At 44.6% G+C, this 27,835-nt stretch overlaps 2 protein-coding genes and 3 non-coding genes across 11 annotated transcripts; all 5 read left to right on the top strand.

The window, feature by feature from the left end:
• The first annotated feature begins 1,394 nt into the window (after nt 1-1,394).
• On the top strand, nt 1,395-1,467 carry TRNAT-UGU (transfer RNA threonine (anticodon UGU)). Its single transcript has one exon. It is a non-coding gene; the product is annotated as a tRNA-Thr (tRNA).
• Nucleotides 1,468-2,966: 1,499 nt separating this feature from the next.
• TRNAY-GUA (transfer RNA tyrosine (anticodon GUA)) lies at nt 2,967-3,055 on the top strand. Its single transcript is given in 2 exon segments — nt 2,967-3,003; nt 3,020-3,055. It is a non-coding gene; the product is annotated as a tRNA-Tyr (tRNA).
• Nucleotides 3,056-3,709: 654 nt separating this feature from the next.
• TRNAP-UGG (transfer RNA proline (anticodon UGG)) lies at nt 3,710-3,781 on the top strand. The gene has a single exon. It is a non-coding gene; the product is annotated as a tRNA-Pro (tRNA).
• A 533-nt stretch (nt 3,782-4,314) lies between these two features.
• RNASE4 (ribonuclease A family member 4) lies at nt 4,315-19,963 on the top strand. 4 transcript variants are annotated; one of them, XM_009427361.3, is made up of 2 exons: nt 4,315-4,452; nt 18,723-19,963. In XM_009427361.3, exon 2 carries the CDS (start codon nt 18,740-18,742, stop codon nt 19,181-19,183), a length of 444 nt encoding a protein of 147 aa, XP_009425636.1. In that variant the 5' UTR covers nt 4,315-4,452; nt 18,723-18,739; the 3' UTR covers nt 19,184-19,963. The 4 variants fall into 4 exon arrangements, with proteins under 4 accessions (XP_009425636.1, XP_063648809.1, XP_063648810.1 ...); XM_063792739.1 differs by lacking the exon at nt 4,315-4,452 and adding an exon at nt 8,453-8,541; XM_063792740.1 differs by lacking the exon at nt 4,315-4,452 and adding an exon at nt 8,476-8,560.
• On the top strand, nt 4,321-13,568 carry ANG (angiogenin). Of its 4 annotated transcripts, none has more exons than XM_009427387.3 (2): nt 4,321-4,452; nt 12,929-13,568. In XM_009427387.3, exon 2 carries the CDS (start codon nt 12,947-12,949, stop codon nt 13,388-13,390), a length of 444 nt encoding a protein of 147 aa, XP_009425662.1. In that variant the 5' UTR covers nt 4,321-4,452; nt 12,929-12,946; the 3' UTR covers nt 13,391-13,568. The 4 variants fall into 4 exon arrangements, with proteins under 4 accessions (XP_009425662.1, XP_009425661.1, XP_009425660.1 ...); XM_009427386.5 differs by lacking the exon at nt 4,321-4,452 and adding an exon at nt 8,454-8,541; XM_009427385.4 differs by lacking the exon at nt 4,321-4,452 and adding an exon at nt 8,458-8,560.
• Nucleotides 19,964-27,835: the final 7,872 nt, after the last annotated feature.

The following is a 27,835-nucleotide window of genomic DNA, read 5'->3' on the forward strand; positions in this document are numbered from 1 at the left end:
TATTCAAAACTTATGTTCTAGTCTCAGCTGTTTTCTCTGTATTCTTTTCCTTCAAGAGTGCATAACTCGTAGAGTCTCTAACTCAATGGATGACTTATGTAATTTGATTAATTCATTTATCAATTCATGAAACTCTAGACACGAGACTATTCTGGCTATCATGCAATTCCCATGAACTGCTCCACCTTCACTTCATATTCAGCTTACCTAAATCCTAGCATCACCCCTCCGCCCTCTCCAGATACCCTGAAGAAGTAGGCTTCCTTTTTTCTGCAGGTGTTATCTTGCCTCTTCAAGACACCTTTGAGAGTCCCCTCTCTTTCCTCTTGATTTCACTTCATACCTAGGTTCAGCAGAATCGCCCTGCCCTGTAACGCTCTCACTCATCCCTTCCTTTCCAGTCCCATAACGATTACCTTTTTGCAGCTTTATGTTTGAGCATCTTCACCATGGCCAGTCACTGGTGTTTCTGACTCTGGTTGCTCGTCCCTTCAATTAATTCCGCAAACTCATCAATGTTTGGTGAATTTCTATTTTCTTCTACTAATCTTCTCACCTGCTGCCCCAGCCAGTGTTCCCTTGAATGTCTCAGTCTTTCTCTTGGACTTTGCTCGTAATTTTATTCTACCAGGGACCACCCTGCTCCCATTTTTCTCTAAGTCTTAACCTCCCTTCATAGTGCAGCTCAGGCCAATGCCCTCTTGAAGACACCCCCGGATGGTTCACTTTGTAAATGTGTGGACCTTGGCATGGCCAACGCCCCTTCACACCTGGCACAGCTACTTTTCATTGTTTTCCTTCATGAAAACTAAAGTTCTTTTGTTCCACAAAACTGTGACAGTGACTTCAGGATAAAGATCATATCTGGATCCCTAATTCTTAGTGCAGAGCCTAGTACAGAACTGGAATGCAGTGTTTGTTGAATGAAGGAATGAATTAAACTGCAAATTAACGAATGCCTGCTCTGGCACTGAGACTCGCAGCTGTGAGAAAGGTCTCTGGAGGCAGACAGTTGCTGGTACGAAGTCCTGAGTCAAGCAGGAAACAAAATGCGGATGTCAGCAGTTTCAAGTGAGACCTGTGGTGAGCTCCTTCCTCTGCCGGTTTTCCCTTCTTAATTTTCAGTCTGAAGTGAGGGAGTGGAGAATCTTTCTGTGTTAGACTGTGTCGCGTTGGGCAGATTTCTCCAATCTTAGGATAGTAGTGGTCCCTCTCACTGGCCTTCACTTTGTACCATCCCCAGCAAGAACACTGAGTCTGTGAACCGAATTCTAGTAGTCGGGAAATGGATTGAAAGGACATCCAGGTTTTACTTAGTTTCTATGCTCAGATGCTGGCAGAAGCCCTGCAAATCTTTTCCTTTTCTGTGAAAGGAAGAGGTGGTTACTGCGTGAGGCCCTATAGCTCAGGGGTTAGAGCACTGGTCTTGTAAACCAGGGGTCGCGAGTTCAAATCTCGCTGGGGCCTTAAGAAACTACCTTCTTGATTCCGGATGGTTTTTGAAAAACTCCCCTCCTAGTCTTTCTGAACTAAGTCTCAGAAAATGTGGCAAATTATAGCTTCTTGCTTCTGTTCAGAGCTTCCAAACACTAGCTCAGCAGAACGTTTCCTTTAGGTTCCAGTAGTAATGCTGCTTTAGCTCCTGGAATGCGGCGGAATCCATTACACAGGCGGTGGAAATCACCGTCAGCCCCTGCTTGCGGACTGGCGGCGAGAGCCCTGCTGACTGCCGGGCGGGAAATGGGGACAGCTAGGCGAGACAATAGCCCTTTAAGCTATTCTCAAGCCCCGGGTCTGGGCATATTTGGAGTAGAGATCAAGGTTCCACTTCTGAAACGGGAAGAGCCAGCAATGGCCGCTCCGGCCAGGCGTCCAGAAGAGAGATGCACGTTGTGAGGCAAGGTTTCATGTGCCAGTGGGGTTTTGGGAAATTAAGGGCCCGACTTTAGGGGCGAGACTTGGGTCACTAAATTTGATTTTAACGCAGAGAAATGTGGCCTTCCTTTTGAATGAGCTAAAAATATTATCTCCAAAAGCGAATTCACACAGAAACATTGGGTTTGCCCAGATGTCCTCTATTTCAGGGGTTCCCAACCCTTGGGCCGCGCACCTGTCCATGGCCTGTTAGGAACCCGGCTGTACAGCAGGAGGTGAACTCCGGGCTAGCTACCAGTACCGCCTGAGCTCCGCCTCCTGTGAGATCAGTGGTGGCATTAGAATCTCACAGGAGCGCGAACCCTATTGGGAACTGCGCATGCCAGGGATCTAAACTGCACTCCTTATGAGAATCTGAGGGATGCCTGATGATCTGAGGTGGAACAGTTTCATCCCGAAACCATCCCCCAAGTCTTCCCTCTGCCCCCGCGGTCCGTGGAAAAACTGTCTTCCACGAAACCGGTCCCTGGTGCCAAAAATGTTGGGGACCACTGCTCCATTCTACACCCTCTCCCTCCCGTGTCTGTGGACGTGTAAGCGGAAGAGCCGAGATTGGGAGGGAAGCGCAGGAAGTGAGGACACCAGGGAGCCCGGGTCTAAGCCTGGAGGCCCGCCTTCTCCGGCGTTCACAGTTGCGCAGTCAGAATTGTGTGCGTCCCACCGCCTCAGCCCCCAGTTCTCCGACGCCCAGGTGCCGGTCCCCGCCCTACACACAAACACACGCATCCATGCTCGCGAGGCCCCTGGGTCCGCGCCCAGTGAGGCCAACAGCCCTCGGGCGCCCAGAGGATGTGCAGCCTCGGTATGCCCGAGTTTCAGGGGCGCCTGCTCTGCTTGGGAGCCCCTCAGTGAGGCAGGGGAATCCAGATTTAGAAAGGTTGTCCTCAGAACCTCGGACGCAGGACTGTCTTACAAGCTGGCTCTGTGACTCTGCAGTAATCACTTTCCGGATATAAAGAGATTTCTTTCTTTCCCGTCTCTGGTTAAGGATGTCTTGAGTAGGGATTTTTAGGAGCTTTGTTTCCGTGCTTCCTTCGATAGCTCAGCTGGTAGAGCGGAGGACTGTAGTACTTAATGTGTCGTCATCCTTAGGTCGCTGGTTCGATTCCGGCTCGAAGGAAAAGCTGATGTTTTGGGGTTTACGGTTGCTCTTCGTTTGTGCAAAAAATCTCTGTATCTTGACGTGATCAAATCTGTTTCTGTCTCTCACCCTTGTCCGAAGGAAACAGCTTAGCCGCGAGGTGGGCTGCGTTAATCGCGTCTTGAAAAGTTGGTTACCTTTCTGAAAGATAGTAGGCCCGAATCGTCCAACCGTTGGGGGAAGGCACTGTTGTCTTACCGAAGTGTGTTATATTTTGGCTTCTACGTTAAGTCCAAAGGCCGGCAGATATATACGTATCGCGCGTCTGTCCTGGGGCTCAGTGCCCTACAGCCTTGCAACCGAGCTCAGCTCTGGCCCTCGATCTCTATTTCAGCCCCCTCCAGGTTCCCTCCAGGCCCTAGCGGGCTTAAATCGCTCCCCGGGCTCAGTGAGACACAAGCATGTGACCTAAAGTCTAAAAAACTGCCTTCCTTCACCCCATCCTGCATCTGGATCGAGGAGAATAAGCCAGAGAATAAGCCACACTTGAAACTTGGTAAAGATGGAAGGAATAACTAAATAAGGTCAAAGGGAAATGTCACAACAGAGGAAAAGAAACAAAACAAAAAACCTTCAGAACAGCAGGCGGAAAAGAGAAATTCAGAGTGATAGGAAGGAACGTTCAAATACAGTGGCTCGTTGGTCTAGGGGTATGATTCTCGCTTTGGGTGCGAGAGGTCCCGGGTTCAAATCCCGGACGAGCCCTCAGGATTATAGTTTTTCCACCCCCTTTTGGCAACTGCTGAAAAAAAGTCTCCGTTAAATTCGAAACACAAACTGTCTCGCGATGGGCTGTCCTGCCAAAGAAAGCAGCACCGAATAAGTACGTGGCAGATGGTGCTGTCGACCAGTGTAAAGACCAAGCTTCATGGGTTCCTGGACGCTCAGCCAGGGGTAGTCTCTGAAGGGCCGCCTGGCAATTGGGAGCAGAAGCCAGTTTCCCGCCATCTGCCCTCCGTGGAGGCAGTGCTCTCGCGGCTGCTGCCCGTTGGGTTCCAGCTGAGGAAGGAGCGCGGATCCCAGGCTCGTTCTTTGCCTGGGCTGCCCCTGCGGCCCCTGGGGCGGGTGCTGCTGCGGCGCCAGCTCCAAGGGCTGATCCAGGCGGGAGGGGCCTCCTCGGAGAAGCGGGGCGCGGTCCCAACTACGCAGAGGCTCGCACGCCGACCCGCCACACCTCACTACGCCCCCATCTCCGTCCGTGTACACACACTCACACAAGGACGCCAACCCCACCTAGATGCAAAGCGGGATTCAAAAGAACATCTTTGCGTTTTCTACCGGCTCCCCATCATCGTACTAGGGAGGAAGAAGCGGGTGAGAAACAAAACTTCTTTCCATTGTCCTGCCCGTTTCTGCGGACTTGTTCTGAGGCCGAGGTAGGTTCACACTCCTGCTCCTCCTCCTCCTCTCTGGTAGCTTCATAAGGGGCGTTTAGGCTGGGGAGTCCTTTCCTAGTAGAGGCAGCTTGGGACTCCTTGGGGAGGAGTTTGCGGGACGGGGCTGGAGAGGGAGGAATGGGGAGGGACGTGAAAGCCCAGTATTTGTATGAGTTAACGACTTTACATTCCCACTCAGGGTTTCACTTTGCGCAGCTGGGCAGAGATGCCAGCTTCTATTGATTAGTAGGCTTGGAGGGGGACCACAGAATCGCTGAACCTAAGGGAAGCCCTAGGAGGCCTGCACTTGCCCACAACTAAGAAAGCTTTGCTAGTTATTCAGGCTAATCACCAGATTTTTGAAGCAGGCCTTAGTTTTTTGCAAGCGTAACTAACATTTGGGGATCGGTGTTTTCTGTTTCCTCTGCCTCCTCACCCTTAACCCACCCTCAGCCAGTGTTGTGCAATTCTTAGAGACACTTGCCAGCAGCCTCTTCTCTAAGCCTTCCTACTGGAAGTTTGGGATCCTCCGTTTTCTCGCTCTGAGACAGCACGTCAAATGCTAATAGCAGCACATGAGTAAAGCGCAACATCTTTATTAAAACAATTTCAGCACCACTCAGGGGGCTAGGGAAATCTCAAATGAGCCAAGACCCTCCCTCGTGACAGTAAGAATCTTATAATCAAGTCATAATGTAATCAATAGAAACCCAAGGGACATCATTATCTGCAGCAAGGACCACCTTCCCAGAAGCAGCCTCAGGTATTCAAGACTTACTTAACCACAGAGCCACTAACAAGTTTTGCAAGAGGATAGGTTTATTACATATGCTTCAATTCAAGCAATTCTTTTACTGATGACAAGCAGAGTAAAATAATTTTTGAATTTATGGTAATAGTCAATGTAGGTTTCCTTCGAACAGCAACTTTCAGTGGCCCCTTTAAAGTTAGCTCTGATTGTCTAGAAAGTACTAGTATGGAATATAAAAGTTGTGTGGGCCCGGCACGGTGGCTCATGCCTGTAATCCCAGCACTTTGGGAGGCGGAGGTGGGTGCATCACGAGATCAGGAGTTCGAGACCACCCTGGCCAAGATGGTGAAACCTCATCTCTACTAAAAATACAAAAATTAGCCGGGCACGGTGGTGAGCGCCTGTAATCCCAGCTACTTGGGAGGCTGAGACAGGAGAATCGCTTGAACCTGGGAGGCGGAGGTTACAGTGAACAGAGATTGCGTCACTGCACTCTAGCCTGGGTGACAGAGCAAGACTCCGTCTCAAAAAAAAAAAAAAATTGTGTGGTGCATTGGAAAGCTTCTAGGCCCGCGAATGCCATGAGTTCCTTGGGCAATACATGTCTCTTTCTCTGTTCCTCAGTTGCCTCTTCTTTAATATGAGGGGTGGACAGAGTCTCAGAGGCCCCTCCCACTCTTGTTCTATGACTCCATGGAGTGGTACGATGTTAGTAACAGGACATGAGGCACTCTAGTAATGTGGAGATGAACTATCGTTTGGCAGAGAGGATGGAAAAAATCATTCCAGGAAAAGAGGAATGGCTTTAGCTATTGTTGAAAACAGATAATCAGGTTCTAAGCAGGCAAGAATAAGAGGTTTGTCAAGTTATTGTTGGAAGCATTGGTCACTGTGACTCAAATTAAAGTAGCTGGATAAAAAAGTGGACCAATGAAAGTCAGTGAAACCTTTCTTTAGGAGTTTTTATTGAATCTGTATTTAAGCAGATTCTCTGTAATTCTCTGTAAACAGTTATTCCCGGAAGAATGCCATGAAATACTTGGGAAAGAGGGAACGGGAACAAAGAGTGAGTGGGCACAAAGCCCAGAGTTGGTTGAAAAGCAAATGTTTAATTTTTGTCTTTGTTTGGAAATACAGGCATGTCAGCAGGACTTTGTCCCCACTGTCCTTCAATCAGTACTGTTGCCTCTTCCTGGAGACGTGGTTCTTCTTGCCACGTGTGCTTTTCCTTCTTTACCTGTTACTTCCGTTATTGAATAAGTTCATGCTTATAGACCTAAAGTGTTAGAATAATAAAGAAATATAGAAATTATTTAGTCCATTCTTCCCATCATCTAATTTTATAATTAGTCCTAGAGACAGAATGATACATATATACTCTGTATGAAGGAGGAAAGTGCTCTAACACTAGGGTCCTTGGAAACAGGACCCGTGCATCCCGTGTCTGTGTGCAGGGACATTATTGGCTTGAGGGAGAGAGAGAAAAAAATCTCCAGGAAAGGGGAATGACTTTCAAGTTAAAGCTGTCTGAACATTTAAAAAATATATGAGGTTTTTTGCAATTGGCAATTCCTTCATTTGTATTAAAATTACTGACAAAGATGTGATGTTCCTTAATCATAGAATATAATTCCTTGTTGTATTTTAAACACAAATGACTAAGTGCTTAGATGCATTCTAATGAAATAGTAATTTTTCCCCCAAACCCTACTTTTTGTTTCAACAAAACTTCCTTGTGCCAAGTTTAAAAGAAAAACAAAAAACTGTCTTTTTGCATTGTGGGCAGATTGTGTATCCTCCAAAGGTTGTCCAGTGAAGGCCCAGAGGCAGAGAAGGGACCTAACTATATTCAGAGGCTGCTGGTTGCCCCACCCCAGCACTACTGCAGAACTCTAAAATCAGAGGCTGCTCTGTTTGTGTGAGTCGATGCTTGAATTGGTGCTTCAGGCCATGGGGCTGTGTGTGTGCAGGCGCATATGGGTTGTATGCTGTGGCAGGGTACCGCTTTTCGGGACTCAGAGGTGGTGTTGCTTGAGCTAAGCCTGGAAAGACAGGTCAGTTTTCTCCTTGCTTATGAAGGGTTCAAAGTCTGACTCCACCATTCATCTGCTGTTTGTTCTTGGAGTTTCCTCATGAGCAGAGCATATTTACATAATGCCTACCTCACACGGTCCTGGTGTTGGTTGAATGTAGTCATGTATGTGAGAGCTTCACAAAATGAAAGATTGCACTGAATATTATAATTATTGTGATTTCAAGTGCATTTGTTTTACTAGCAGGCAGCCTGTCTTTTCTTGACACCTTCTCAAGTGCAGCCAGACTGAATACTTGGCAGGTAGGTGGGTGACAACAAAGGATGGAGGATTTTTAAAAAGATAACACTGTCCTAGATCCAACACCACTGTGGGCAAATGCTGGGGGTCTGTGAAACAGTTGGTACCCTGCTGCTGTCTGATATTGGAAACTATGAGATCTATAAAGTGATCCTGGTGACCTTTGGCCCACTGTTTTTACGCAAGCAATGGATCTACAGCCCTGCTTTGATGACAGAGATAAGCAATTTTGCAACTACGTTACAAGGATCAGAAGATTGAATGTTCAGGGTTAGTCTCTTGTGGACAGGTAAAGATGGAAGAAGGAGAAACCCAGGAAACATGGCAAGCCTGCTTCCGGCGGTTAGAAGCTGGGAAGTTGAGTGTAGGGGGAGGGGCAGTGTACTAATAGCTGTCACACAACCTTCTCTGGAAGTGCTTTCCTGGCTGTATGAAATCGATGGAATAACGTGCTTAGCATCCGTTCATGAAACCAAATGATGTGATACGATAAATAGAATGTGATATGATAAACGATAAATAGTACAGTGGAAAAGCATCCTACTGGAAGACCATATCTTACTCTGTGACATCTTCCAAGGCAGTTCTTGGAGTTGGCCCAGGGAGATCAGAGATGCTATCTTATGGATCCAGACTATTATGTGTGAATAGGGAAACCTCAGTCCTGCCATGGACAAGAGTAAGCACCACAGACAACAGAAAAAGGCAACTTTTGGACAGAAGGCCATGTTTCTCAAACTTTGTCTTCCAGAACAAATCTGTAATCCATTCAGGTGGGTTAATATCTAACCCAATCATGCCCAGCCCAAAGGTGAATGACCCTCCTTGTTTGTTCAAGAGCAGTGTCCTTGGTTTTCATGTCCCTGCCAGGACTGGGACACTATATATTAGGAACACTATATAATCAGAACCTGGAGAGGCCTCCAGGTTCACACAACTGGAACCCATCTCCAGGAACAAACAGCTGGAACCCATCTCCCATTGAAGGGAAACTGCCAGATTTTTGTAAGATTCTTCCTCCTGGGTAATCTATTGTTCAATTTGTTTTATATATTATTTCTAGCCATCCATCCATTTTAATGAAACCATTTTCCTCCCTTTAAAGCCTCCAGGCTCAAGCTCATGAATTAAAAAGAAAATGGATCCGATTCTAAAGTTTAAAATGAAAACAGGTTTCTTTTGGGATGGCCTATATGTGGATAAAGAGAAATTAGTGAGACTGGGAGCAAGTGGAAGTTTAGGAGGGATTTCTAAATTGTGATAAAATCCCCAAAGGCCTGGGGGAGCCATTTGCTGAAGGCCATCGGGAGTCCTCCCCCGTCGTCCACCCCTGTTACAGGCATTACACGTGGCTTAACAAGGAAAGAAACAGAAAGTATGTTTTTAGCATTGTTTCCTTCTAACCTTCCCTGCTAATTTCTCTTCTTAGAAAAGTTTTGGATGCTCTTTCAAAACAAAGTGGAACACATCCCAAGATCAAAAGAAGGCTCACTGGCAGGTTGAAGGGAAGAAGGAAGGAAAAGCAATAAAGGGATGAATATGCCTTGGGTGTTAGGCTCTTACTTTGGGGGATTTTGCCCTAGGATATATAAAAGTGTGAAGCCACATTGACGAAAATGATAACTATAGTTACTCATCATAAACTGTCAAGTTAACTCCCTGGTGTGTAAAATTTGATGAATCTTTTGAATACTGAACATTGCCTGTGGGGAGAGGGAGAGAATATTAATTCTTGTGAATACTAACAGATTCATTTGATACAGAAGATAAAGTTACTCTAAAGAACAGTTGGGGCCAGGTGTGGTGGCTCACACCTGTAATCCCTGCACTTTGGGAAGCCGAGGTAGGCGGATCACCTGAGGTCAGGAGTTTGAGACCAGCCTGGCTGACATGGCGAAACCCCGTCTCTACCAAATACACAAAATTAGCCAAGCGTGGTGGTGGGCGCCTGTAATCCCAGCTACTTTGGGAGGCTGAGGCAGGAGAATTGCCTGAACCTGGGAGGTGGAGGTTGCAGTGAGCCAAGATAGCACCACTGCAATCTAGCCTGGGCGATAGAACAAGACTCTGTCTCAAAAAAAAAAAAAAAGAAAGAAAAGAAAAGAAAAAAAGGACAGAGAACAGCTGGGACTAATTCCACTGACAAAAAGCTGACAGACAGTTACGTGTTTGGGTACAGAAGGATATATCTATAGGACTTTTGCCACCAGATGTGAGGCTTTGCACCCTTGGCTTAGGCAGATTCACTTTTACACCACAAATAATCTGTCTCTTACTGGTTTTCTCCCAATTCCATTTTACCTTGCTTTTTGAGGAATTTAGAGTTGAATATATTGAGAAAGTTTTGAGTGAGGGAGCAGATGTTAGATATTGGTGGTTTTGGTGTACGCTTGCTGAGATTTGGTTCCTGGATGTCTTAGGGAATCAAGATTACAGGCCCCCAACTAAACTTATACAAAATTTGTCTCTGTAACTGAGGGTCACTGGACCTTTGCTATTGAAACTAGCAAAGCCTCTATTATGTTTAATGAGAACCATGAAACTTCAGATTTTTAGAGCTAGCAACTCTTTTATTTTCTTGATGAACAAACCCAGGCCTGGAGAGAAAAATGAAGTCAATTACTTAAAAAATATTAAGGGTTATAATAAGGCAAGCATGTTGATTCAAGGTGAATAATATGAGTTCTGTGGAATATACACCAGTAAGAAACACTAACAAGTAAATAGTTCATTGTTCATCCACGATCACGTGGGTAATGGCATGTTTGGAAATGGCACCCGTGAAACCTGAGAACAGGTGGGTCTTTATTTTGTGATATCCTTATGGGTAGATTCTGAACTTTGTGGCTTTTACTTTGGCAGTTTTATCTAGTGAGGTGTCCTTGGTCTTAATATCTAATGCAGAGCGAGTTTGGACAGAGATTCTAAACAGGCTCACCAGCTCATACTCCCTTCTGTGAACAGCAATATCCCCACAAGTTATACAGCATTGGCACCTCCTCCAAGTACGGTATTTCCTAGAGAAGACATTAGTAACATTCCTATCCACCACTGCCACCTAACGACTCTTTTAGGTACTAGCAGCTCTGGTTCCGTTTCCTGATTTTTGAATTCCGGGATTCTGGCACCCGGCAGAAGGATGTTGACTATGTAAGGCAGACCTTTGACATTAGAAGTCAGTATTTGTTCATTACAGAGCAAGAGACTTAATTGATTACAAATCAATAAAACTTTAATAAGATCTTCCAAAAAACTAGAAACAGGAAACACACCCAGGAGACTGAAAAGCATGATGTAAATATGAAGAACGTGGCAAGTGGGTGGCTTGGCAGCCCAGCAGCTATACTGGAGCAGCTGCATGAGTGAATACTTGTTACTCCTTTAGGGCTGGCTCTCCATTCTGCAATCATGTACCTCTTTCTTGATAAACTCCCAAGAACACACTTTCAGCATGGAATTTCAGACTTTTAGAGATAGCAACTCTCTCAAGTATAGACAAATGTTGGTGCAGACAAATTTGATGCACTGCTGAAGAATACCAAATAATATGCTAAGGAATTTTTTCATTCCACAATAATGGAGTAAATAGCAGCTGGAAATGTTTGCATTAAGTTCATAGATAATAATTTGTAATGGAATCAACACCAAATGCAAGTTAGAAAGAGAGCCCACTTTGCTCACCCAGTCACATGTCTTCCCATGTAACCATAGAACATTGGGGTCCTGTGTCTTTCTAGATCCACAGTCTTGCTCTCAGAACAGGCTAGCCACACCACAGGCCTAGTGTCAGGACCCATGGCCTTTTTTAAGCTCAGACTCCCTTCTGTAAACAGCAATATCCCCACAACTTGTACAACATTGGTGCTTCCTGCAAGGGCTACAGAACTATTTGATACGAAGATGTTCATTGACTTACACACAAGAGAAGCACAAAATAAAAAATTAATAATTAACTTAATGTCTTTGAAAATGTACCATTTATTTTTACATTTGGGGTCATAAGAATTGTATTACACTTAAGAATGTAATACAATTTGAAGATGAGATTTTTCTCCCTTTGTGAGAATTTCTCAGTATGTGTGATGACTACCAAGAAATCATAGCCAGTCATAAATTCAGTGAGTTACTCATAAACGAACAAGAACCACCTACTTCTTGGGGAGGTAGGTCTGCTTCCCTTCAACTCAGGATACAACTGCTTTCAACTGCTTTCTTCACATTAGCTGACTAATTAGCTAGAAGCCTGTCGTAAACAATTTTATGGTTGACTCCTTCCCTGGGCTCAGGGTTCCCTAAAACAGAGGTCCCCAAATCCCGGTCTGTGGCCTGTCCGCCTGAGCTCTGCCTCCTGCCAGATCAGCAGGCAGCATTAGATTCTCAAAGGAGCTGGACGCCTATTGTGAACTGCGCATGTGCGGGATCCAGATTGTGCACTCTTTATGAGAATCTAACTAATGCTTGATGATCTATCTGAGCCAGAACAACTTCATCCTGAAACCATCCCCCACCCATCCATGGAAATACTGTCTTTCACAAAAATGATCCCTGGTGCCAAAAATGTTAGAGACCACTCCCCTAAAACTCTCTTCTTAGCTCTCACCTCCTGTATTACTATCTCATCTCAGTACATTGAAGCCCCCATCTTTTCCCCATGGATGCCTCATTTCCTATTAGGGAGGCATTTTTTTATTTTTTATTTATTTTTTTTTCCGAGACGGAGTCTCGCTCTGTCGCCAAGGCTGGAGTGCAGTGGCGCGATCTCGGCTCACTGCAAGCTCCGCCTCCCGGGTTCACGCCATTCTCCTGCCTCAGCCTCCAGAGTAGCTGGGACTACAGGCGCCCGCCACCACTCCTGGCTAATTTTTTGTATTTTTGGTAGAGACGGGGTTTCACCGTGTTGGCCAGGATGGTCTCGATCTCCTGACCTCGTGATCCGCCCGCCTTGGCCTCCCAAAGTGCTGGGATTCCAGGCGTGAGCCACCGCGCCCGGCCGTCATTTGGTATGTCTTAATGTGCCTCAGGACCTAGCACAGTCCCTGGTACCCAGTAGAGACCTATGTAATGTTCGTTATCCAATTAATAAATACATGAATTAAAGAGTGAGAGTGGATTTTGTAATGTTACGACTGATAGAGAAATACTCAGTGATTCTAAGGGATGGGGAAGAATGGTTGGAGCTAGAGGTTGTGCTCAGGAAACTATTAAATAGACGTTCCGCAGGACGGGATTGACGAAGTGTGAGGTTAATGAGGAAGGGAAAATAGAATATAAAATTTGGTGGTGGAAAAGATCTGATTCATGATGCCGTGTCAGAGAGCAAAGCTCCTGTCCTTTTAGCCTAATTTGGTGATGCTGTTCTTGTGTCTACCACACCTCCTTTTGCCCTCGGCAGGAGCCTGTGTTGGAAGAGATGGTGATGGGCCTGGGCGTTTTGTTGTTGGTCTTCGTGCTGGGTCTGGGTCTGACCCCACCGACCCTGGCTCAGGATAACTCCAGGTACACACACTTCCTGACCCAGCACTATGATGCCAAACCACAGGGCCGGGATCACAGATACTGTGAAAGCATCATGAGGAGACGGGGCCTGACCTCACCCTGCAAAGACATCAACACATTTATTCATGGCAACAAGCGCAGCATCAAGGCCATCTGTGAAAACAAGAATGGAAACCCTCACAGAGAAAACCTAAGAATAAGCAAGTCTTCTTTCCAGGTCACCACTTGCAAGCTACATGGAGGGTCCCCCTGGCCTCCATGCCAGTACCGAGCCACAGCGGGGTTCAGAAACGTTGTTGTTGCTTGTGAAAATGGCTTACCTGTCCACTTGGATCAGTCAATTTTCCGTCGTCCGTAACCAGCGGGCCACTGGTCAAGTGCTGGCTCTGCTGTCCTTGCCTTCCATTTCCCCTCTGCACCCAGAACAGTGGTGGCAACATTCATTGCCAAGGGCCCAAAGAAAGAGCTACCTGGACCTTTTGTTTTCTGTTTGACAACATGTTTAATAAATAAAAATGTCTTGATATCAGTAAGAATCAGAGTCTTCTCACTGATTCTGGGCATATTGATCTTTCCCCCATTTTCTCTACTTGGCTGCTCCCTGAGAGGACTGCATAGGATAGAAATGCCTTTTTCTTTTCTTTTCGTTTTTTTTTTTTTTTTTTTTTTTTTGAGATGGAGTCTCACTCTGTCGCCCAGGCTTAAGTGCAATGGCACAATCTCGGCTCACCGCAACCTCTGCCTCCTGGGTTCAAGTGATTCTCCTGCCTCAGCCTCCCAAATAGCTGAGATTACAGGCATGCACCACCACACCTGGCTAATTTTTGTGTTTTTAGTAGAGACAGGGTTTCACCGTTTTGGCCAGGTTGGTCTTGAACTCCTGACCTCGGGAGATCCGCCCACCTTGGCCTCCCAAAGTGCTGGGATTACAGGCATGAGCCACTGAGCCGGGCCACTTTTTCCTTATCAGTCAGTTTTTACAAGTCATTAGGGAGGTAGACTTTACTTCTCTGTGAAGGAAAGTATGGTATGTTGATCTACAGAGAGAGATGGAAAAATTCCAGGGCTCGTAGCTACTAAGCAGAATTTCCAAGATAGGCAAATTATTTTTTCTGTCAAATAATAAGCTAATATTACTTCTACAAATATGAGACCTTGGAGAGAAGTTTCCAAGGACCAAGTACCAACATACCAACAGATTATTATAGTTTCTCTCACTCTTACACAGACACACACACATATACACATATGTAATCCAGCATGAATACCAAAATTCATTCAGGGTAGCCACCTTTTGTCTTAAGCGAGAGATAATTTTGATGTTTGAATGGAATGCCCCCAGGATATTCTCTTGTCATGGTTATTTTATATAAAATTCAAAAACCAATTACATTATTTCCTCTGTAATCTTTTACTTTATCAACTAATGTCTGGCAAGTGTGATGTTTTGGGGAAGTTATAGAAGATTCCGGCCAGGCGCTGTGGCTCACGCCTGTAATCCAGCACTTTGGGAAGCTGAGGCGGACAGATCACGAGGTCAAGAGATCAAGACCATCCTGGACAACATGGTGAAACCTTGTCTCTACTAAAAATGTGAAAATTAGCTGGGCATGGTGGCACACACCTATAGTCCCAGCTACTCGGGAGGCTGAGGCAGGAGAATCGCTTGAACCCGGGAGGCGGAGGTTGCAGTGAGCCGAGATCACGCCACTGCACTCCAGCCTGGGCGACAGAGCGAGACTCCATCTCAAAAAAAAAAAAGAAAGAAAGATCCCAGTTTATCCCAGTTTATCCCTTATTCTTCCTCAATTCTCAAGATTTGTTTTTAAGTTAACATAACTTAGGTTAACACACTCTTTGTAAAATACACTGTTCAATCTACAGACTCAGTGGTTAGCTTCCTGTTAACTAATTTCTGTTAACAGGTACTTGGATATTTTATTTAGAAAGTGGTTGCCAATAAATTAGTTATAAATCGCCAGTTTCACTGCCTTGTGAACACATAATTATTGTGGTCTCAGTATTCCCTATGGTGGCTTCTCCTGCTCCTGGTATTGCCCTGAAATGGGCCAAAAGCCGTGGCTCCCCAATACTCAGGTTATAGAACATTGTCCAGGTACCACCTAGGAGAGCCCAGCCTCACTGAAAGTATTCAAATTTAGGAATGGGTTTGAGAAGTAGGTTGCTGGTATGTGCAACCTGGGTTAGTCTATTTCAAAACTGAAAACACTGTCATTCCTTAAGAAAATAGGAAAAAGTATTCCAAACCTCTGTCACTAGAAAATTTGCCATATTACCAAATCTCAAAAACCTCTCAGGAAATGAGAAAGTCCCAGTTTCTGGTAAACTATTTGGGCCCTTTTCTCAAGTTCTCCAACCAGTGCTATTTCCTTGAGGTGAGGCAAAGTTACTCAAGATCATTGCTGCCACTCAGGGCCTTGATAGGGCAAGTGAAAGGCATGGACCGTTATTATATTGATCACATCATAAGCTGTGAAAACTCACATCTTCTCCAAACATCTGCTTGGAGCATTGTCATCCCATAGTTTGCTCTGGTGTTCAGGGAAATGGCTGTTTCATAGGAAATCACATGGCAGTGGGATGGGGGTGTTTCCTGACCTGCCGATGGTACTGGCAGCTGAGCAAGCATTCCTAGTCCTTTTTGGTCTGGGCCTCTTGTTCTATCACAACCACAAGCTGTTTAAAATAAAATGTCAAGTCACAGGCAGGTCATTTTATCCTGAGTGAATCAATTGAAGAATTGAAGTACTGGTCAGCTGTGATTGTTGGCTTTGCAAGGAAAAAGAAGGAACACTCCAAAATGCTAAGTGCTTTGAAGAATAGTGACATGCAAGGAAGAAAATTCCATGCAATTTGGAGAAGAAAAATTTTTCTAGGAATCTAGTAGCTGAGATATTTTATAGTTTAAAAACAGACTTCCAATATCTTGAGAATACAGTTAGCTCTACGAAATAAAGAGGAGTCAATAATATATGCAACTCTGTAGTCATTCATTATTTTATCCAGATTGACAGAAGCAGAGGAAACCAAGAAAAATGGAAGTGGTAAAAAAAAAAAATGCAGCAATTGCCAACATTTACTGAGCATTTACCATGTGCTAGGCCTTGTTATAGGCACTTAGATTGATTTTCTTTTCATAACATCCCTAAGAGGTAGGTATTACATGCTCATTTTGCTTATGAGGAAATCTGCTGAGAGAGATTAAGTAATTTTCTCATGGTCACAGCCTCAGTCTTTTAGACCACAGTGTCAAAAGAAGTTCTTACTGTGAGTCAGGGTGGTGCAATGGAGAAAGCGTTTGGGGAAAATCCTGACCCAAAAGTGTGTGTTGGGATGATGTGGAGATCATTCAATTTTCTCTTGTAGCTACAGCTTTGAGATGCACCCATTGGTATCCACACTGGCCTGCTGTCCTCAAATATTTCTCTATGTCTTGTTTACTTGAGTAGTGTAGAAAAGCTGACGTCCTGGGTCTGCTCTCGCATGCATAGGTGAGGTTTTCTCTGTAGCTAGTTATCTTGCTAAACCATATTTTTGGTCACAAAGAATCAGGATGAGAGAAAGTAGATAAAACCATGGAAACTCGAGGTGCCACCGGAAAAGCAAACCAAAGTATATTGATCTGCTGAAGCTATAATCCAAGTACTAAGTATACCTTCAGAAGTTGTATGCATTGTTCTTGGGGCAAAAAGGAAATCAAACATCTGCCCTTCCTCCCACAATCTCTTTACTTCCCTCTCTTCCTAACACTGTATCTCACATCTACAGCTGCAGGCACACAGATATGACATACAGCTTGATATCTTTATGTGCAAAGGCAAAAGATGGCTATGGATATAGGAGATGGCATTTAAAAGAACAATATCCATGTTTGATACTGCTTTCATTATCAATAATGAAAAGGTAGCCTTTCAGCAGAACAAAGTAAGGTACAGGTCGTTTGGAAGCCATTTCAGTCATTCACACAGTGTGATCCACCATTACGAAGGAGAATTTGAAATCAAAAGACAATAGTACCCATATACATCAAACTAGGAGCTCAACTGGGGTCAGTCCTTGGACGGCACATACAGAGTTGGGCTGCCTGACTCTCAAAACATTGCCCTTGCTAATTTGCGTTGCTCACTTCCTATTGAATCAGGGATGATTTTTCTTTGCTGTAGTGAATCAGCCCTGCTACACTGCAAGAATCAAGCCGATTTACAATTCACATCAATTCCAGGAGTGACGGCCAGATGGCAGCATCTGGCTAGTCAGTTGGTGAGTGAGTCCACCTCCAATCTTGATTAAACTCTGCTGCTGGGAAGTAGCAATTCTGAGCATAAATGTCTTTGATATCCTGAATATTTGGGGCGTGGGATGAGAGAGGCAGTAGAGGATAGTGGAAAGACCACAGGGTGTAGACTAAGATAGGCCTGGATTCCTTTCTTTAATCTGTCAACGAAAGCAATGAATGTTCTGAAACTACATGGCAATGCTTTTTTTGTTGCTGCTCTGGCTTTTTTTTAATGCTATAAAATATATGCTTATTTTTCATTGCCAAGAGGTGACAACACAATGATGCTGCAACCAGAGAAGACAGACAGCTACCAACAACTATTGACAAGACAGGAGGAACATCAAGAATAGATGCAAGACAAAGCAATGTATCTCCATGGCCTAGATTTTTTAGGTTATTCATAGAAACAGCAAGGAGAAGAAGACACAATCCAAGTTTTCTTTTGAGGATATTGTGCTGTTTAAATTTATTTTTTAAACATTTCTTAGCTTCTCTTATTAGTCAATTTCATAAGCCTGGGAAACACCTTTACTCTATCCATTTAATTGCATTTGTTCATTAGCTTACTCATTTCACTTATTAGTTCATTCAAACAGTAGCTATTATCAACTGTCTTCTAAGAACTGTATCTGGGTACTCTGGTTTTGCTTTTTTTTTTTAAATAGAAGTAAAAGGATTTCCAAAAGGACCTGATTTTACATTAGAATTAGAATAATACATTTTAAATTAATGTATAACATATATTATTCTAGAATTAGAATAGATTTTAAATCAAATTAGAATAATAGCCACATGACCAAAAAGAAAAGAAAAATAATAAAATTAATGACAAAGAAAAACAAGTCATATGAGAGGAAAGGCAAAGCCTAAATATTCCTCTGTCCTCTTCCTCCACCTAGATTCCCAGATGTAAGGTATTAAAAGTAGTTTGTAAACTTTCTGTGACTTATCCTGAGTCCATCCAAACTGTCGGGAATTGGAGCCTCCCGGGAACCAAACACTCCCCAAAGATCATACACCTACGGAATTCCCCCAAGAGACACACAACTGCAGTTTCATGTAGGTTCACCTTTTTCTCTCTTTTTATACTCTGACCACACAAGCCTGGCAGCCACGCAGTCAGTCCCTGCCCTGTGTCATTGTACTGGCTACAGCAACTTCTCTCTGTAAATGAGAAAGGTCTTGCTTTCAGAAAAGATCATGTTTGCAAACTACTCACTCTTGAGGAAGCAAGGGTGGGAAAAGTAGCAGAGATGAGTGGGGAGATGGTGCATATAAGAAGGAGGAAAGAGGAGACTATGGAGTCAGGATGCCAGCTTACTATTCTCAACACCTTTTTCCAGTGCCCAGTTCTTACCTTATTTCTCCTGCCCCTTGCTTTCTTTTCTAGGCACCTCTAAGATACTGATGGCTCTGCAGAGGACCCATTCATTGCTTCTGCTTTTGCTGCTGACCCTGCTGGGGCTGGGGCTGGTCCAGCCCTCCTATGGCCAGGATGGCATGTACCAGCGATTCCTGCGGCAACACGTGCACCCTGAGGAGACAGGTGGCAGTGATCGCTACTGCAACTTGATGATGCAAAGACGGAAGATGACTTTGTATCACTGCAAGCGCTTCAACACCTTCATCCATGAAGATATCTGGAACATTCGTAGTATCTGCAGCACCACCAATATCCAATGCAAGAACGGCAAGATGAACTGCCATGAGGGTGTAGTGAAGGTCACAGATTGCAGGGACACAGGAAGTTCCAGGGCACCCAACTGCAGATATCGGGCCATGGCGAGCACTAGACGTGTTGTCATTGCCTGTGAGGGTAACCCACAGGTGCCTGTGCACTTTGACGGTTAGATGCCACCGTGTAGGGATTATCGCGAGTGGTTGACCTTACACTTAACTCCTTAAATAGCAGTGAGTAATGCATTTGAGCTGTCCCAGGCTCTGTCTCCTCAGCTCATTTCTTACTCTTTTTCTCTATATAACTCATTCTATTAAATACATTGCACCAAAGAGAAATGGAGACATAAACCTATAATGAATGAGGCTGGGCTTTTCTGTAATAAGCTTCCTTTTATAATACTGGTCAGCTTAGCTCTCTCAGATCCTATCCTGTGGAATTTAGTTATTATGTATATTTATGTAGTATTTCAAACATTTCAAAATGCTTTCATCTATGTTTATCACATTTTAATACCACAGCACTTATAATGATGTCACTACATATAGAAGCTCAAAGTTAAGGGATTTGCTGAAGACTATAAAGTTAATGGAAGAATTGAGACAAAAATCCAGTGTAGCTGGCCACTTATCCAGGGCTTTTTCTACTTCATCACAAGGAATGTTTTGAAAGTGTCTGCTTTTTTTATCCTTAAAATTCACCTGTCAGGGAGGCATTAAAAATTTGGAAATGTATGCCAGCAAAATGTGAGCTCTGTATTTTTTGGCATTCTTATGTTTGGGTTGAATAAGATTAAGAAAATGATACTGGGAATTTTCTTTTTCCTGAAACTTTGAATCACCCTAGTAAGTCAAAGTACTAAAAAATGTACTAGATCATTAAGACTTATGTGCTCTTACTGATTGAAAGATTTTTTATGTTTTCCTTGTAATAAAGGACTTAAACTGAAGGTACCTGAGAAGACTGTGCTATGGTATTATTTCTTTTTCTCCGATTTTTAAATTCTTCTCTAGTTTATAAACATGCATGCACCTTAATAACCTCATAAACTCTGGTCAAAGACTAATAACTATCAGATCCATGACCACAACACAGAAGATTTGTCTCATTTACTCCAGAGAGAATGATTCCTCTCAAAGACAATTCTCACAGCTCTTCCTTCTCCCTTAGAATATTTAGAAGCAAATTAGGGAGCTGTCAGGCCTCTGATCCCAAGCCTGCACATATACATCCAGATGGCCTGAAACAACTGAAGAACCACAAAAGAAGTGAAAATAGCCAGTTCCTGCTTTAACTGATGACATTCCACCACTGTGATTTGTTCCTGCCCCACCTTAACTGATCAATTAGCCTTGTGACATTCCTTCTCCCGGACAATGAGACTCAGGAGCTCCCCACCAGAGCACCTTGTGACTCCCGCCCCTGCCCGCAAGAGGATAACCCACTTTGACTGTAATTTTCCACTACCAACCCAAATCCTATAAAACTGCCCCACCCCTATCTCCCTTTGCTGACTCCTTTTTTGGACTCAGTCTGCCTGCACCCAGGTGATTAAAAAGCTTTATTGCTCACACAAAGCCTGTTTGGTGGTCTCTTCACATGGACGTGTGTGGCATTTAGTGCCGAAGACCCGGGACAGGGGGACTCCTTCAGGAGACTGGTCCCCTGTCCTTGCCCTCACTCCATGAGGAGATCCACCTACAACCTCAGGTCCTCAGACCAACCAGCCCAAGGAACATCTCACCCATTTCAAATTGGGTAAGCGGTCTTTTCACTGTCTTCTCCAGCCTCTCTTGCTACCCTTCAATTTCCCTGTCCTTCCAATTCCAGTTCTCTTTCCTCTCTAGTAGAGACAAAGGAGACACATTTTATCCATGGACCCAAAACTCCGACACCAGTCACGGACTCGGGAAGACAGTCTTCCCTTGGTGTCTGATCATCGTGGGGATGCCTGCCCTGATCATTCACCCACATTCCATTGGTGTCTGATCACTGTGGGGACACCTGCCTTGGTCATTCACCCACATTCCCTTGATGGCAAGTCAATTGCGGGATGCCTGCTTTGGCTGATCGTCCACGTTATAGCCCAGGGCTGCTCACCACCCCCTTCGCTGTGTCTCTACCTTTCTCTTTAAACTTACTTCTTCACTATGGGCAACCTTCCACCCTGCATTCCCCCTTCTTCTCCCTTAGCCTGTGTTCTTAAGAACTTAAAACCTCTTCAACTCACACCTGACCTAAAACCTAAATGCCTTATTTTCTTCTGCAATACCGTTTGGCCCCAGTACAAACCCAACAATGGTTCCAAATGGCCAGAAAACGGCCCTTTTGATTTCTCCATCTTACAAGATCTAGATGATTTTTGTCGAAAAATGGGGAAATAGTCTGAGGTGCCTGACATCCAGGCATTCTTTTACACATCAGTCCCTCCCTAGTCTCTGCTCCCAATGTGACTTGTCCCAAATCTTTCTTCTTTCTCTCCTGTCTGTTTCTTCAGTCTCCACCCTAAGCTCTGAGTCCTTTGAATTCTCCTTTTCTACAGATCCATCTGACCTCTTCCCTCCTCCCCAGGCTGCTGCTCACCAGCCAGGCCAAGCCAGGTCCAGATTCTTCCTCAGCCTCCGCTCCCCCACCCTATAATCCTTTTATCACCTCCCCTCCTCACACCCGGTCCGGCTTACAGTTTCATTCCATGACTAGCTCTCCCCAACCTGCCCAAAAATTTCCTCTTAAAGAGGTGGCTGGAGCTGAAGGTATAGTCAAGGTTAATGCTCCTTTTTCTTTATCCAACCTCTCCCAAATGAGTTAGCATTTAGGCTTTTTTCTTTTTAATCAAATATATAAACTCAGCCCAGTTCATGGCCCATTTGGCAACAACCCTTAGACACTTTACTGTCCTAGACCCAGAGAGGCCAGAAGGCTGTCTTATTCTCAATATGCATTTTATTAGTCAATCCACTCCTGACATTAAAAAAGCTCCAAAAATTAGATTCTGGCCCTCAAACCCCACAACAGGACTTAATTAACCTCGCCTTCAAGGTGTACAATAATAGAGAAGAGGCAGCCAAGTGGCAACGTATTTCTGAGTTGCAATTACTTGCCTCCACTGTGAGAGAAGCCCCAGCCAGATCTCCAGCACAGAAGAACTTCAAAATGCCTGAACTGCAGTGGCCAGGTGTTCCTCCAGGACCTCCTCCCCCAGGATTTTGCTTCAAGTGCTAGAAATCTGGCCACTGGGCCAAGGAATGCCTGCAGCCTGGGATTCCTCCTAAGCCATGTCCCATCTGTGCGGGACCCCACTGGAAACCGGACTGTCCAACTCGCCCAGCTGCCACTCCCAGAGCCCCTGGAATTCTGGCCCAAGGCTCTCTGACTGACTCCTTCCCAGATCTTCTTGGCTTAGTGGCTGAAGACTGACGCTGCTCAATTATCTCAGAAGCCTCCTGGACCATCACAGATGCTTTCGGTAACTCTTACAGTGGAGGGTAAGTCCATCCCCTTCTTGATCAATATGGAGGCCACCCACTCCACATTACCTTCTTTTCAAGGGCCTGTTTCTCTTGCCTCCATAACTGTTGTGCATATTGATGGCCAGGCTTTTAAAACTCCCCAACTCTGGTGCCAACTTGGACAACATTTTTTATGCACTCATTTTTAGTTATCCCCACCTGCCCACCTCCCTTATTAGGTTGAGACATTTTAACTAAATTATCTGCTTCCCTGACTATTCCTGGGCTACAGTCACACCTCATTGCCACCCTTTTCCCCAGTTCACATACTCCTGTTCTGTCTCCCTACCTTAATCCACAAGTATAGGATACCTGTGCTCCCTCCTTGGTGACCGATCATGCACCCCTTACCATCCCTTTAAAACCTAATCACCCTTACCCCTCTCAACGCCAGTATGCCATCCCACAACAGGCTTTGAGGGGACTAAAGCCTGTTATCACTTGCCTGTTACAGCATGGCCTTTTAAAGCCTACAAGCTCTCCTTACAATTCTCCCATTTTACTTGTCCAAAAACTGGACAAGTCTTACAGGTTAGTTCAGGATCTGCGCCTTATCAGCCAAATTGTTTTGCCTATCCACTCTGTGGTGCCCAACCCGTACACCCTTTTGTCCTCAATAAATTCCTCCACAGCTCACTATTCTGTTCTTGATCTTAAAGATGCTTTTTTCACTATTCCCCTGCACCTCTCATCCCAGCCTCTCTTTGTTTTACCTGGACTGATCCTGACACCCATCAGCCTCAGCAACTTACCTGGGCTGTACTGCCACAAGGCTTCAGGGACAGCCCCCATTACTTCAGTCAAGCCCTTTCTCATGATCTACTTTCTTTCTGTCCATCTGCTTCTCACCTTATTCAATATTTTGATGACCTTCTACTTTATAGCCCCTCCTACAAATCTTCTCAACAGGACACCGTCCTGTTCCTCCAACATCTGTTCTCAAAAGGATATCATGTATCCCCCTCCAAAGCCCAAATTTCTTCCTCATCTGTTACCTATCTCGGCATAATTCTTCATGAAAACACATGTGCTCTCCTTGCTGATTGTGTCCAGCTGATCTCTCAAACCCCAGTCCCCACCACCAAACAACAACTCCTTTCCTTCTTAGGCACTGTTGGATATTTCCGACTCTGGATATCAGGCGTCGCTATCCTAACGAAACCACTTTACAAGCTCAGAAAGGGCAACTTAACTGATCCCATAGACCCTAAGTCTTTTCCCCATTCTTCTTTTCACTCTCTCAAAAAGGCCCTGGAGACCGCTTCCACACTAGCACTCCCCGACTCGTCCCATTCTTTTTCCTTACACACAGCTGAAATACAAGGCTGTGCTGCCAGAGTCCTCACACAGGAGCCAGGCCCGTGACCTGCTGCCTTTCTATCAAAACAACTTGACCTCCCAATTCTGGGGTGGCCCTCATGTGTGCATGCAGCGGCAGCCACAGCTTTAATACTTCTGGAAGCCCTCAAAATTACAAGCTATGCTCCACTTACTCTCTACTGTTCCTGTAACTTTCAAAATCTATTCTCCTCCTCACACTTGACACGTATACTTTCTGTGCCCCGGCTCCTTCAACTGTACTCACCATTTGTTGAGTCTCCCACAATTACCATTGTTCCTAGTCCAAGACTTCAATCCAGCCTCTCATCTTATTCCTGATACTGCATCTGAGCCCCATGACTGTATCCCTCTAATCCACGTGGCATTCTCCCCTTTTCCCCATATTTTCCTCTTTCCTGTTCCCTACCCAGACCACACTTGGTTTATTGATGGTAGTTCTTCCAGGTCCAATTGCCAATCACTGGCAAAGGCAGGCTATGCTATAGTGTCTTCCACATCTATCATTGAGGCTATGGGCCTGCCCCCTTCTGCTACCTCTCAACAAGCTGAACTCATTGCCTTAACTCGAGCCCTCATACTTGCAAAGGAACTATGTGTCAATATCTATACCGATTCCAGGTATGCCTTCTACAACCTTTACCACCGTGCTGTTATATGGGCAGAAAGAGGTTTCCTCACTACACAAGGGTCCTCCATCATTAATGCCTCCTTAACAAAAACTCTTCTTAAAGCTGCTCTACTTCCAAGAAAACTGAGGCCATTCACTGCAAAGGCCAACAAAGGGCATCAGATCCCATCGCTCAGGGCAATGCTTATGCTAATAAGGTAGCTAAACAAGCAGCTGGCGTTTCAACTTCTGTCCCTCATGGCCAGTTTTTCTCCTTCTCATCTTTTCACTTTACATTTCCAGTTTCTCCTTACACAAGGTCTCTTCTTCCCCTGTGGCTCCTCCACCTGCATGTGTCTACCTGTTAATGAGACAGGCACATGCACACTAGTTTTCCTTACCCCCAAAAATCAATTTGCAAATGGGACCCAATAGCTTCCTGTTCCCCTCATGACACCAATACTTCACTACTATTTTGTTTTGTTTTTCTTATTATTAATATAAGAAAACAGGATCATGCCCTTGACTTACTCACTGCTGAAAAAGGGGGACTCTGTATATTTTTAAATGAAGAGTGCTGTTTCTACCTAAATCACTCTGGCCTAGTATATGACAACATAAAAAAAACTCAAGGATAGAACCCAAAAACTCACCAACCAAGCAAATAATTATGCTGAACCCCCTTAGGCACTCTCTAATTGGATGTCCTGGGCCCTCCCAATTTTTAGTCCCTTAATACATGCTTTTCTCCTTCTCTTATTTAGACCTTGTGTCTTCCGTTCAGTTTCTCAATTCATACAAAACTGCATTCAGGCCATCATCAATCATTCTGTATGACAAATGCTCCTTCTAACAACCCCACAATATCACCCTTGATGCCCAAATCTTTCTCCAGTTTAATTTCTCCCACTATAGGTTCCCATGCTGCCCCTAATCCCGCTTGAAGCAGCCCTGAGAAACATTGCCCATTATCTCTCCATACCACCCCCCAAAATTTTTGCCGCTCCAACACCTCACCACTATTTTGTTTTGTTTTTCTTATTAATATAAGAAGACAAGAAATGTCAGACCTCTGAGCCCAAGCCTGCACGTATACATCCAGATGGCCTGAAGCAACTGAAGAACCACAAAAGAAGTGAAAATAGCCAGTTCCTGCCTTAACTGATGACATTCCACCATTGTGATTTGTTCCTGCCCCACCTTAACTGATCAATTAACCTTGTGACATTCCTCCTCCTAGACAATGAGTCTCAGAACCTCCCCACTGAGCACCTTGTAACCCCTGCCCCTGCCCGCAAGAGAATAACCCACTTTGACTGTAATTTTCCACTACCTACCTAAATCTTATAAAACTGCCCCACCCCATCTCCCTTTGCTGACTCCTTTTTGGGACTCAGTCTGCCTGCACCCAGGTGATTAAAAAGCTTTATTGCTCACACAAAGCCCGTTTGGTGGTCTCTTCACACGGACGCACATGACAGGAGCAGAGATACATGAAGATGCTAGCTGCTTAAGAAGGGAAGTGTGAGTGTGTGTGTGTGTGTGTGTGCGCGTGCACATGTTTAAGGGCAAAACTGACAAAACTGAAAACATTTGAATTACAGCAGATACAGAAAGAAATCTTACCTGAACTTCTCTCACCTGACTAAAGCAGAGCCTCCCAGAAATGCCCCCACCATTATCTCCCTCCAGAGGGGTCCTCATGTAATGGTAATAGGTCTTTTGCCTGATGTGCACAGCATGTCAATATGCCAAGACACTGGGTTGCAGCAGAGAAAGAGGTTTAATTGCAGGGCTGCTGAACCAAAAGATGGAAGGAAACCTCAAATCCATTTCCTCAAAGAGTTTGAGGCTGGAGTTTTTAAGGATTTGGAGTAGGTGGAAATAAGAGATCACTAATTGGTTGAAGAATGCAGAGTGAAGTCATGGGACAGAGAGATGAAAAAACAGTATTCTCATGCTGATCAGTTCATCTGTTGGGCTCTTTAAAGTTGGTGATGTCAGCTGTTCTGCCGGAATTCAGGATCTGCATAAACAATTCTTAAACAAAAGCCTTATGATTCTAATGTCAAAGATCTTATCTATGGGAACAATGAGAATGCAAATTGTCAGTAGCTAGTGTTCGTGATTTTTGGTTACAAGGAAGTGGGTCAAAGTGTAGCCTGATTAACACTTACTTATAATTATATTTTTGTCCAGGATTCTTGTTAACCATGTGAGGATGACTTCACCCAGACAGGAGATATTCCAAGAAAATTGTGTAAAACTTTATCCAAAGCTTCTATTTGTCTTTCCCAAAAGTCATTTGTTTTCCTATAGAAGCCATTTCTCCCTCCTTCTTTTCCCCTATGAGTTGATAACTAAACTTCTATCTCTAGCTCTTCATCAAGCCTCTTCATCTGAATGCTTCCACAAGTTATGAATACAACTTGTTTTCTTTCCCCCTGCTAACCTGTCTATAGTTAATTCACAGGCTCCCACCCACTGAACCAAAGTTGGTAGAGGGAAAGTTTTCCCTCCTAATAGCATGTCTGTGTATATTTAGAGTGAGAAAGAAGGATGAAAAGATAATTCGTCTTTGTCACCATCCAGGTAGTCATGGGAGTTGGGACCTGTGGTATAATAAAAAATAAATTTGAACTTAGTTCCTGGTTCCTGCCACAGAGCTTCTAAAATGCTTGGAATTTCCTGAGTGATAGTGTAACCAAACTAAGGGTCAGCTGATCACTGCTCACTGCTCAAAAGCAAGGCTTGCAAGACAAGAGCTGGTGCAGGAAAAGCAGGTTTATTCAAGAGCCAGCAACCTGAGGAGATGGTGGACTAGCACCTCAAAGACTATTTCAAAATTTTAGGCTAGCTAAAGGGATTTTAAGAAGTAGGAGGCATGGAAACTATGAGCAGGAGTGGTGCAGGGTGCAGGTTTGCATGTCTTACTCTGATGGCTATCTTCAGTAACGGATCACCTGGAGGTCTGGCTGGCATCACCATGACTGCAACTAGCTTACGGATTAACCCCCCTCAGTGATTTTTCTGAGAATGTAGGATTCCACAATCTCAAATTCATGCCCGGCTTATTTCAAGATTAGCCCCTGGGTTTCTTAAGCAAGGATATGGCTAGATACTGAATAAAGCAAAGGGTGAGGCTATTCATTTTTGAAGCAGGCTGATTATTCCAGTTACAAACTCCCCACCGCCAATTCCTGTTTCATTTCTATGGGAGATCAGGTGTCAATTTCTTTCTAGCTACTTCCTGCTGAATGAGGGCATCACTAGGGAGCTGAAGAATGGAATTTATTTACCTGGAGTTGGAAGTATTCATGCATTCCTCGACTTACGGAAGTGATTTTTTACAGCATCATTGACCTGGG

Source organism: Pan troglodytes, chromosome 15, assembly GCF_028858775.2.
Source record: "Pan troglodytes isolate AG18354 chromosome 15, NHGRI_mPanTro3-v2.0_pri, whole genome shotgun sequence".
In the NCBI taxonomy this organism is placed as follows: domain Eukaryota; kingdom Metazoa; phylum Chordata; class Mammalia; order Primates; family Hominidae; genus Pan; species Pan troglodytes.